We start from the raw sequence: 12,414 nt of genomic DNA on the forward strand, positions 1-12,414 counted from the left end.
TTTGATAAGCCAACCGCCATGGTAAATGAGCAGACGACCCCGTGTCCCTCCCTCATGGTTGCTGCGCTTGGTGCGGCAGCAAGGCAGTGTGGGTAGTACAGTGGAGAAGGGGCTCAGCGGTGCACCTCTCAAGGGCCCTTGAGCTAATATCTGTACAGATTAACTGCTTCAGTTGTATTTTGGTCACGGGGATCTCTCCTCGCCTTTGTGGCTTGTTGGGAGGGAGACGGGGAGATGTGTGTGAGTGTGAGTATTGTGCTCATGCAGAATGTGTGTGTCAGTTACACACTTTCTTCTAAGTGAGTGGCCTGCTCGCCTAAGAGGTCAGGAGCAGCCAGACTGGTGTTTATCACTCCATGTAATTTTCTTTTGGGCCATATTTAATTTACCAGAATCTGGAGCTACGCTGGTGCGTAAGTCATCCCCATCTTCTCACCATCACCTAGCCCTTCTATCTCTCCACAGGACACGAGCACCCACACAAAAACACACAGTGTCAATCCTCCGGGGTAAACTCAGCACACGCTGCTCCATTAGTTATCAATTAAGTCTGGAAATCTCCACCTGGCTTACACACACAGACGAAGCCGACACACTCGCGTAGCACCCCTCTCAACAGGAAGTTGAGGAGAGCGTGCCTTATTTGACTGTGAGTGTGGGTGAGAGAGTGCGTTTGTGTGTCCGTGCGGGTGGCACTTTTGTCCATGAGGTTAACCTTGATATGAGGCCCTGTCAGGCCAGATAATGTCAATCAATGACAAGCCCTCACAGATAACCCCTAATGTGAAGCCTAAAAAGCAAAGCTGTTTAGATCTTTAGACATGCCCCCTTTCACCAGCATATGAATTGCATTACAAGGAAATGAGCTGTGGCATTTCTTTAATAAGACTCTTAAGACATTTTGACAGCATATAAGGCACTCTGCCGTTAAAAAAAAAATTAAATAAAGCCCCCGCTGACAAAGCCTCCTCACACAAGGTAGCGTTCTGATGGGCAGATCCAAGTCCCTGTTAAGTGGAGGAGAGGAAAAGACATGCAGGGAGGGGGGGGAAAAGGAAAAAGGAGGTTGGGCCTTTCCCTTCTTTTTTCTCAAGCTCCTGGGGACTTCTTAATTGATTTCCAAGGTTACGTTTCAAATTTGTTTTTCAGATACGGGGGCCCTGTGAATGAGAGTGCGACTCAATGTTTTTCAAGCAATTTCCCTAAATTCAGCCTGGTTTGGAATGTTTGCATCAGCTCTCGCTGACCTCCTTTCCCCTCCCACCTCCTCCTTCTCCTCCCTTTGCTCTTTTTCTCCTTTCTCTCTCCTTGAAAAGAAAGGAGGAGGTGACATTTACAAAAGCATGTATTTCCAGACAGGATGCCTGCGCTGACAACATCGATCCCTGGCTCCCATTAAAAAATTTGCTCTGCCTGACAGACTTTTCCTCTTTTGGACTTTATAAGCAGTAGAATGAATCACAGGTGCCTGTTAAAATGTCATCCCGGGCAGGTTCTCTACCTGTCCAAAAACGGCCCGCGGCTCGCTTAAAACTGGAGGCTTTTTCAAATGCTTAGTTTTTATGACACTTTCAATGTTCAGTGTTTTCTTCTTATGAAGCACTATTAAATTTTGATCAAAACACATCTCTTTGTAGGGCTAAGAGAGGAAGTGATGAGAATCCGTCTTCCTGCTCCTGGGATTTGCATTTTTTAGACCCTGTGGCTGTGACTGCGCTGCCAGAACTTTAGTTTTACTTTTCTGATAAGCAGGATGACAGTGACAGTAGGGCTGAAATGAAATGATATGTGATATTTTAGTGTGTGTGTGCGTCCTTGTGTGGGTGCACAATATACTGTAAACACATATGTTAAGTGGCTATAACCAATATTAAGTGTGTGTGTGTGTGCGTGTGTGTTGCATGCCTGCCTGCTTGCAGCCTTGTAGACAGCAGGGCATTGTGCTCTGTGCTCTCTTTCTGCTCCTCTCTGTCTCGTGGCTGTAGGTCACATCATTTGCTCTGAGACGCACACTGTCAAAGACGCACACTGGCATTTCTACACACTCAGGAGAAGCAGATCCACTGGGAGGATAAACACGACGGTGTCAGTGACAGCACGAAAACAGTGTGCTTTACCAAAAAGTTCAATGTGAAGTGGGGGCGGAACTAAACGTGGCAATTTTCACCTAAAACAGGAACATTCTTGTTTCTGGGAGTTCAGTCGAGGGAGGAATGTGCTGTGACTGAATTTGAAGGTGTGATAAAACAACATGCACAATGAGGGAGGGAAAAAAAAAAAAGAAAGAAAAATGACTGTGAAACGATGAAACAAGCAAAGCCGCTTTACAGGAAAAAAGAATGCTGTCTATTTTGGGTCTCAGTATACAAAAGGAAGTGCTTCTAGTTGACTCAAACAAATAAATTTGCTTTTGATAAAACCACAGCAACTACTTTTGCATTCTACACCAAACCCACTTTGTTTCCTGCATCTTTATCTTCATGACTTGCCACATTTGTGAGAAGCCACTCACTAAATTGTCAAGCACAAACAACTGAGGGTTTTCAAATGGCGCAGTGTTGGCTGCTTAAAATGTAATTTTATTTGAAAAGTGACAGGTTAAAGGAAAGCCTCACAAGTGAACATGGAGTGCTTGCCAATTTGTGCTGTATCCAGCTGCCCGTTTTACATTTCTCCAACATTAATATTCCTCTTATTATTATTTTAAAGTGAAAACGGATACTCTGTTGAAGTGCAAATCTGATGAATTACGGGAGCAGATTGCTGCTATTAATTATTAAAACCTATTTTATAAATATTCAGGTCTGTCATGCATCTAATAATGAACGCTTTAGAGGAGGTTACTTCCCGTGCGCATCCTAATGTGTCAGAAATATCACTTTTAATCACGCTCGTGTCAGCGAGTGCTGGGTTTGAACCTGCCGAAAAAATCTACCAAATCAAGGAAACTCAGCTGGCCCACTACTGTGCTCATCACAGCTCTTCCGTTCCCGCTGTTTTGCATGATCCAGGTTCTTCTCTTGCCCCGTCTAAAGAGGTGGTGAACACCTCTCAGCTCCCCGCTGCATTCTTACTGTGGTAATTTGAATGGAGAATAATGCATCGGCAGCACTCTACCCTTCTGGACACACCTAGTCCCCGCGCTACTGCTGCCATATGCTGTGTTGATACATATTCATAACACTTTCTCGTGTGTTGAGTGTTGGTGTGCAATGAGGCTTAAATGAGTGTCTCACAACTTCAAATGAGAGGAGGAAAAAAGGAAAGAAAAAGCCGGGCACAAAGGAAGTTGGACTGCTCTTCCCCTTTTTCCGCTTTCCTCTTTTCTTCCTCCCTCTTCTAAAGCAAGACGACAAGTTCGGGTGCTGATAGGTGATGCCGATGCTTCTGTGAGGATTAGCGAGAGGCTGCGGAGTTTCAGGATCGTCTTCAAGAGGCGGCAACTGTCAACATGTTGGAAAAACTGTGCTGTCAGGTGGGCCGGATGGTCCCACTGGAAGAGCGAGAGTCAGTGGCACTGTACCACAACCCTCGTACACCCCGGCAGTATATACGTACCCTGCACAGTGAATACACACAACCAGATAGAGACACACACACCCACACACACTCACACACACACACACACATTGTGAAGCACTCTAAGATTAACGCTGTCAGAGCTACAATGATACCCCTTCATTATCTGCACACGGGGCCTCCTTCGTGCGCTTGCTTGCCTCACTGTCCTCTCCACTGCTTCTCTATGGAGGTAGTAATTACTAAAGCTAAGATTTCTTGCTCTCTGTGCCTCCAACTACCTTCCACTTCCTCCTTATTTTTTCTCCTTTTTGCAGCGCAGTTTCAAGTGCTTTGCCAGCCTTTTGCCAACTTGTGACACAGATGAACGTATGCCAATGTTGATGGCAGCGCCAGTGTGACTCACAGTGTGTGTGTGAGTGCTGTATTATGAGATTATTTGGTGCCCAGCTGATGTGCAATAAAGGCACAGTGTGGTACCCCAGATTCAGATCAGTCCACTGAGTCAAATACCCATCGTGGTACAACAGAGAAATGCTTGATGCACCACTGCAGTATCTGTTGTACTATACATTGTTGGTTTCACAGGCTGGGATCAGAGAGATGCTCCCTCTTGCATGGCATTTTTCATTACCAACAATGCTCTTAGTCTTTGGCTTTCTTCTCCCTCTCCCACTGGAACTATGGCTTTATCAAAGGTGATAGCTTGCTCAGGCGCATTTTCTCAAACGTCTTCTTCAGCCGGCCATTTCCCAAGCCGCTCTCGGGTAAACGTCACTCATAAAAACAGGGGAAGATTTGATGGTGAGATCAAAAAGAAAGGAAGGACAGCAAGGAGAGCGGGGAGATGGGGGGGAAAAGAGGAACGATACCCTCCTCCCCCATCTGACACCCACGAGTGCTGAGGGTAATTCCTCCGAGCAGGGCCTGTGTTTTCAGACGCAAATACAACAAAACGCCGGGTGCTGCCATGAGACATCAAAATGGGCGATTTTGACTTCAGAGGGTCTTCAGATGCTTGAGGAGCTGAGAGAACAGAAGGTACCAGCAGGCTGTTAACAACCAATACGGGAACCACGCCAGAAAGACTGTCTCCTCCCAAAATGCCAATCGGCACCAGATCAGTAAAGGCTTCCACCATACTGTAATATCCCACCTGAGCACTTTCATCTGCTCAAAGTGAAATGACTTTAAAGTTTATTAGCTGCTGCGTCTGGTATCATCTGTACTACTGGAGTAACACGCTTAAAAGTAAAAATTCCACAGGTAGGTGCCATGAAGGCAGAAAGACAAAAACAAACCACACGCAAAGACTATTCTGAAGAGTCTGAAGGCTTCGACAGGTGCGTTGAAAGCAGGAATTTTATGTCATTTGCCTCAGAGAGAGATTTTCATCAGCAAATCAAAGACTTGCCTCGTTCTTTGGAGACCTGAGTTGTGTTGTGACATGCCGAGAGGGATGTCCGCATTTTCTCCGGTGTTGTTCTCGCTCATTCTTGGAGCATTAGGCTCACTCTAAATAGCCTCAAGGAGATTAGGCTGGCTCATATTCAAATGCACATTTCTTCTAAAACCCACTCCACGAGTGGGCCAAGGAGATCAGTGCAGGAGCCTGGTGAGACGGTAGTCAGAGAAGATTCTGTCATGTATAAATCAGGTGAGAGGAGGAAAAGAGACAGAGAGGAAGAGTGGGAGAGAAAGGCCGGGGTAAAAGACAAACAAGTGTTGGCTCTGCTATATGAGTTTAGTTAGCTAGAGAGTTAGTGCATGAGTTATGGCTAGCGAAGGGCTGAGGGACGCTGTATTTATGAGGGGACTGAGTGAGTGTTAAATCCCTGGTAAGAAATAAAGTCGTCCCTGAGCGAACAGGGGAAACATTTCACTCAGTCTAAGAGGTGCCTTGAAAAAAAATGAAAGCCATCCCTCTTCCAGGGGAAGCACTATTCCGTATTCCCCAAAATTGCTTTATTCCTTAAAAATGCTATAGATCACCTCCAAGTGGATTGAATCTCATATTTGAATAGAGAGGAGGATTCTCCATGTGCATAATATCAAGGGAGTTCATGAGCCAAGGAAAGGGAAAGAATCTGATTCTTCTAAAATTGCATGCGGATTTTCTGAGGGATCTTTGGCTAAGGGGGGCTGCCAAAACACACAGTGCACTTGTTGCAGTGCAAGGGTTCATCCAAGAGAAGTTTTCCACTGTGGTTTACCCAGGAAAAAGTCACTTTTTTCAATTCAAATACTTGAAATCTCAGGGAATCTAAACATCGATACATCCATCAATCTATCTAAATGCATATACAATTCCTTTAAATGTATTTTTCCTTAAGAAACACTTGCAATGTTTAATGAAGTGAAGAAACAAGTGAGAAACAAAGGAGGGCACATGGCCAACAGAAAAGGAAAATCTTCACACTGCACCTCAACTCCAACTCTAACTCAGAGCGCTCTCCAAACCCTGCAGTGGTAATAACAATTATTACTTAAAAAGGCTATATTTTTGCATTAACTTAAAAGGCTATATCTTTTTCTTCCCTTCCAGCCTGTGCGGCCTCACTTACCCTAAGTATCTTCATAAATCACCAGTTACTGTTAACATGTACTCCACAATTCAGTCATCAATCTCCTACCAGGTCAGAGTGAAAACAGAGGGGGAAATGTCTGCTTAGTAAAATGTCTCTCTCGTGAATGCTGCTACCACCACCCACTACTCACACACACACACACACACACACACACACACACGCAATGTAGACACACACCAGTTAAATAACAAACACACGCGCCCGGCACACAGCAACCAGAGCAGTCCTATGGGACACGGGAGCGGTTGCCAGATCGCCACGGTAACGCAAGCCAAATTCAATTCTGACTTCACCTTTCACTCAGGAAGCTGCTTCCATTTGTTATAAAAACAAATAAACAGCAAGCGTGAAGTTAGAGCCGGCCAACTTCTGCCTCATCTTTCTTTTCCTTTTTCTTTTTTTTTTTTTTTTTTCCTGTGCGCTTTGACAAGAAATATCAGGCCCAGGCTGTAGCTGTAGGCTGTTTGAGAGACTGACACCCACAGGGCCGCATGTAAATCTGTGTTTATGTTCACAGACACAGTATTTATTTAACCAAAAGGAGAAAATCTAATTGTACACGAGGAGGATTATTCCTCTCAGAACCGTGTCTCCACGCAGAAGAAAAGGACTCTTTAGCCTTTGTTCAACAGACACTGTTTACATCAGCAGAGTGGAAAATCCCTGCGATGACAAACCTCTCCATCACAACATCTGTATCTTAACAGCCAAATCAATCTCAACCCGCACCGCAGATTACCTCATGTCGCATCCGAAAACATCTGCACTTTACATTAGAACAGAGGGATTTAAGGTGCTTTTTAATAATTCCTATTTTGAGCCTGCGGACTGGTGTTATATACATCATATTTTCTTTCCCTTTAAAGTCAAATGAAGTCTACTCGTGTAGCCTGTGATCACTTTAACAGCCTGAAATGGCTTCATGATAAATTAAAGTATTTACTATAAAGTTAAGTAATGTGTAATTAGTGGTTGGATGAAGTATTTAGATCCCTAACTGACACAGAAGTAGCAACACACAATTTAAAAATACTCAATTACAAGTAAAAGTAAAAGAATAAATATACATACTTTAAACGTACAGAAGTATTATAAGAAAAAGTATCAAAAGTCATAGTACTCATAACAGAGCGTTATATTATTATTGGATTATTATTCTTGATTTATACGCAAGCAACATTTCAGTGTTGTAGCTGGTCGGGGTGGAGCTCATTTATAACTACTTTATATACTGCTGGGTAGTTTCATCTGAAACTGTGTGTCATATTTTATAAGACAAGCTTCTCTTTCCTTTGAAAAGTATTAATCTGTTAAGTCACTGGAGTAAAAACTACAAAATGTCCCTCATTCCCCCATTACCCTGAAATGTAGTGGAGTTAAAGTATAAAGTAAAAGTACCTCAAAATATTGCAGTGCAGTATTCCAATAAATGTACCATCACTAAATGTCATAAACATAACTGTAAAATATCTAAGTGGAACTGAGGAGTGCCATAAAGCATAGCACAAAAAGTCAACAACAGAACTTTTGAGGAAGCAGCACACCATTAAAACTAATTAAACACACCACTGACATCCAGTGCACTATAAGTACAAATATGCATCTGTAATTAAAAACTACAATTTTTTTCTAGAAAGCAAATATTACACCTGCTCTGTTTCCTCACTCTCACACGCGCACACACTCTCTCTCTCTCTCTCTCTCTCACACACACACACACACACACACTTTGACACCACCCACCACATTACTACACATGCGTGCCTGACTCATGCCAACTGCAACTAGTAGCAGACCCGTTCACCTCGAGGTAGCACTCAACTTCTGTGTGTGTGCGTGTGTGTGTGTGTGTGTGTGTGTGTGTGTGTAAGGGGGGAGGGACAAGGAGGGCGAGAGAGAGAAGGAGGAAGAGAGAGAGAGAGAGAGAGAGAGAGAGGGCGAGAGGAAGGTGTGTGTGAGTCTTACCTGGCAGCAGACCGCCCTCTGCGCTCTGTCTCACCTCTCCCTCCTGCCCTGGAAGAATTCTCTCCACAAAGCAAGGCATTTTCTCCTCAACTGCTCTATGCCAAGGCTCTGCTCTCTCTCTCTCTCTCTCTCTAACTCTCCCTCCCTCTCTCCTTCTCACTCCTTTCCTCTTTCCCACTCTGTCCTCCTCTCTCACTGTCTATCTCTCCTCCCTCCTTACCCTCCCCCTCTCTCCTTCTCTCTCCACTCCCTCTCCCCCCTCCTTCCGTCTCTGAGCACAGATGTCGAGGCTGTGCGAGTTTACCCACTTTACCAGTAGGGGTCCTTCATCGCCCTTCTCCACCCCACAGCCACATGGGGACACACACACACACACAGACACACACACACACACACTGGCACACAAACACACACACACACACACACAGACACGGGCCCCAGGAAGAGAGAGCCACTTAACGGGCGCCCTCCTGTCACTGCTACAATGAGAGCCCTGTGCCGAGCAGCACGGCTGTATGAGCTGCGTGTGTGTATATGTGTGTGTGAGAGAGACAGGTGTGAAGTGGGTGGTGTGCACAGGGAGCTGGCCCTCAGCCCTTTCCAGCCCTGTTCAGCCCTGTTCGGCTAGGGTCGGTCCTGGCTCCTGGCCCCTGAAGTGTAGTACAGTAGTGGCTCACATGCACGCATACACACACACACACACACACACACACACACACACACACACACACGCACACACACACACGTACGCACAGGTATATGAGCACACAGATTGACTTACAGTGGGTCCCTCAGAGCCAGCAGCCAGAGAGAGGGTGAGAGAAAGATTTTGGGCATGCACAAGCACACACTTTCACTCATACACAACACAGACACACACACACACTGAACAACTGCCGCTGTTTGCTACTGCCTCTGGTGACAGTGATAACATGTGCTTCGTGCCCTATGTGTGTGCGTGTGTGTGTCAGTGTGCATGTGCACGCACACACAAACACACGCTTCCATACACAAACACACAGCGGATGACTATCGGCTCTCGTATTTCAGGTCTGTTCTATCCGTTTCATTTAAAAAAAACAAACAGTTTTCATTGACACTGGCATGTTAGATTTGAAGGCTCTTAGCTAGTGTACAGTGGGGAATTTCTAGTTTCTCTCCTACTTGTGGGGCACCTTTCACATTGCAATAACAGTACTGGAGAATCATAGCTGTCCCTGCTGAAGAATGTCAGATCTCTGTTTGCCTTTGATAAGGCCAGATTCCCCTGAGTAAAAGAAAAGGAAGTAACTATCAGAGTCTCAATAAGCCGGCAATTATCATCTGTGCGCAACATCATGTTAACAACAGAATTAAAGGTGGAAAATGTTACAATAGGGCTGAAAGCGCTGTTTTAAAGGAGAAAGAAGAGTGTGAAGACAACAGAGTTTGTACACCTTAACTGTGTATTAAGCAACAAACTAATTCTAGGAAAGAGAAAGGTCTAAGATTAACACTAAGTGGAACTTGATCCCACATTTTTTTTTTTTTATCAAATATTACCCAACTTTTATGATGCTTTATATTGCAGGAAAGCTGTGATCCTGATCAGGATCCTATGCTATTAAAATATCAGAACAGTAATTATCAGGTCAAGCTTTGTGCAAGGACTTGTTTTTCCATTTATTGCTGCCTGGAACAGGATAAGGGTATCTGCACTCAAGACGTGATATCCCGGACCTGCTGTTGGTATCATTTGAACAAAGGGTGGATCACCTTTATTTGAGTTAAACAAAGCCTTATAATGACACAAAAATCGTAGTCACTACTTGACAGAGAAGGCTCCAACGCCCAACCAGCCAGCCTTCAAAACGTTGACAAAGAGTAATAAAGAAAATAGGATCTTCAAAGAACAGGACACGGATGTTGAATAAAGCCACCAGAAAGTGTACATACTAAAAGTCATGATAAGCTAATGAGGGCAACAGAGCTGTGCTTTTGGTTTTGACTCTTATCACTGTTTGCATCAGTAGCAAATCTCCCTTGACAACAAAACTGAAATCAAATACAGGTTTTTAGACAGATGACGGAAAGTCATTTGTATTTACAGGAAATAAGAACGATGCACTCAATCACTATTCCCTTGCTGTGCTAACTAGAACGCAGCCCCTGTATTAGATGTTGGAGGAGCAGCACAAGGACAAGTAAAACATACCTTAAATAGACTACAAATGAAGTCACTTAACACCCACTCGCTTCCCTCGCCACCCCCTGCTCTGTCTGTCTTCAACAGAAAAAGCCTGTGTTTGACTGTCTCCCTCTCAGGTTCATAGTTGTCTTTTGCTTTTTAAACAGGCACCTCGCCTGTCACAGTGCAGGAACGGGCGCATTCCCCTTAAATGGCTCCTTTTGACAACTGATCTGTAAATACAGCCGGATCTGCAACTTCCCCCTTTCTCTCGCTGCACTTTCTCCCTTCTTGTCGATGCTCTCCCTCCCTCTGCCCAAACTCCTGCCAGATCCCCCCTCACACACACACACACACACACACAACATGAAGGTCTCACTAAGACACCCCCACCCCACCCCCCCGCCACCGACAATCTCACGGACGCACGCACACACAGACTGAAACACAACCATACACACACATTTACCCCCACATCCCCCTCTCAACTTCCCCAACTCCATTCCCCCTGCCTCTATAAAAACACAAATATGCCATAACTCAGGCAGTGCTGCCACATAGCCTCCATCTTGCCCTGTACCGGGGAGGGGGAGGCCTCTCAGGAAGGTCACCAACAAATGGTTTTCCGATTCACTGCCCCTGAAATAATTTTGTGTATTAAAACCTGAATCTGCACTTTCTGGCCTGAAAGCTTTTCTAATTATTCCGGTGTCCTTGGGACAGACACAGATCCTTCACACGCCGGGGGAAACAAGCTATAGAGCAACCACTACAGCCACAAACACCCCTCCACCTCCCTTTCCGCTATCCCTCCATCTCCCCACCTCCTCTCTCCTCTGCTCTGCTTTCCTCTCCTCTCCCCGCTTTACAGCCACCCCCCTCCCCAATCTGTTTTCAAAGCGTGTCTGTCCTTTATTAAATTGTTTTCTTTTCCACATTATCAGTTGCCATGGAGACCTCATCTCTCGGATTATTTGAATTTCATTATATCTATTGATTTGGGAGCATTTCATCTTTTTTATTGTTTTTCTGTCAATTTTCGAAACGAATAACCATCTAATTTGCGTCAGCGCTGATTACGTTCGTCCCTCAATAGAGGTCGGCAGCTGCGCCGGGGAAACAAATCAATGGAAAAACATCATAAAACTCGAAAGTACAATCAACCAGGATATGGGTGACATTCCGTGGTTGCTGAAACGAAGTCATCAAAAAATATATACTTTTTTTTCCTGCGCCTCTGCATGTGTGGGGGTGTAGTGAGGAGGACACATATGTGTCTGGGCAGATATATTACTATATTTCAGCAGATAATATACTATGGTAAATTTCCATACTGATAACAGCCCCTCCCTGCCTGACCAAAACAAAAAAAATGCTTACTGTATCTAAATAATTTATGCAATTTTAGCATTTATATATAAATTTTTTAATAAGCTGCTTGGAGCAAAGTGGCCATTAACAAAACACACAGCTGTCCAATGGGCTAAGCCCAGCAGATCAATTGCGCATTTTTATGACATGATAAAATGCTTTTAAAGCAATTTACACAAATATGGAAAAAATGACTTCATGGACTTCATTTATTCATAAGGATGTATTAGGAAAAAAAAAGTCTTACAAAAGCCAGACAGGAGAGATCGTCCCGGTCCTAACTAGAACGGACTTGCTGCCCTCTCCACAAGGACATAAAGTTTCATTACTGATGCACGCAGTCAAAGGCAATTTAGCAAACACAGTGTGCAAAAGAAAACATCAGCATATTGCAAGTGTTCCTGTATTAGGCGGACCTTGCATGTTGTTTTCCAATTTTGATTCATTTTTGTGGGGGCAGGGTGTGCGGGTGATGGATTTTTTTTTTTTTCTCCCCCTTCCCAGTGTCACCCTGACCCAAAGCCAAGGGGAGGTAGCCTCAGTGACAGGGACGTGTGCTTTCTGGCCCACAAAACCAAGCCAAACCATGTGCCAGACAATGGGGCCTTGCAGGAGGACAATGTGTACACACACACACCTTCAGCTGCACAGTGATATACATCACATGACACCCAGACTCATTCTGGGAGAAAACAGGCCCACAAATATTTCAGTGGATCTGATCATTTAGCATCTTAGTGCAGACGCACACACGCATGCACATTATGCACAGGGGTATGGATGGAGGGGGGAGGGCAGGCAGGG

The 12,414-nt window shown here is 44.7% G+C and overlaps 1 protein-coding gene across 6 annotated transcripts in view; it reads right to left on the minus strand.

Moving 5' to 3' along the window:
- Positions 1 to 12,414, minus strand: part of casz1 (castor zinc finger 1) — a 166,772-nt gene that overhangs the window by 40,923 nt on the left and 113,435 nt on the right. For 3 of the 6 annotated variants that reach the window (XM_076740827.1, XM_076740826.1, XM_076740822.1), the window contains exon 1: positions 8,073 to 8,167. The exons of 2 other annotated variants lie outside the window; for them this stretch is intronic. In XM_076740827.1, the coding sequence (XP_076596942.1) occupies positions 8,073 to 8,151 (79 nt within the window). In that variant the 5' untranslated portion in view covers positions 8,152 to 8,167. Of the gene's footprint in view, positions 1 to 8,072; positions 8,168 to 12,414 lie in introns of those variants that run through there. One more of the 6 variants, XM_076740823.1, reaches the window with a different exon arrangement.

The sequence above is a fragment of the Chaetodon auriga genome, chromosome 10, assembly GCF_051107435.1.
Source record: "Chaetodon auriga isolate fChaAug3 chromosome 10, fChaAug3.hap1, whole genome shotgun sequence".
NCBI lineage: Eukaryota > Metazoa > Chordata > Actinopteri > Chaetodontiformes > Chaetodontidae > Chaetodon > Chaetodon auriga.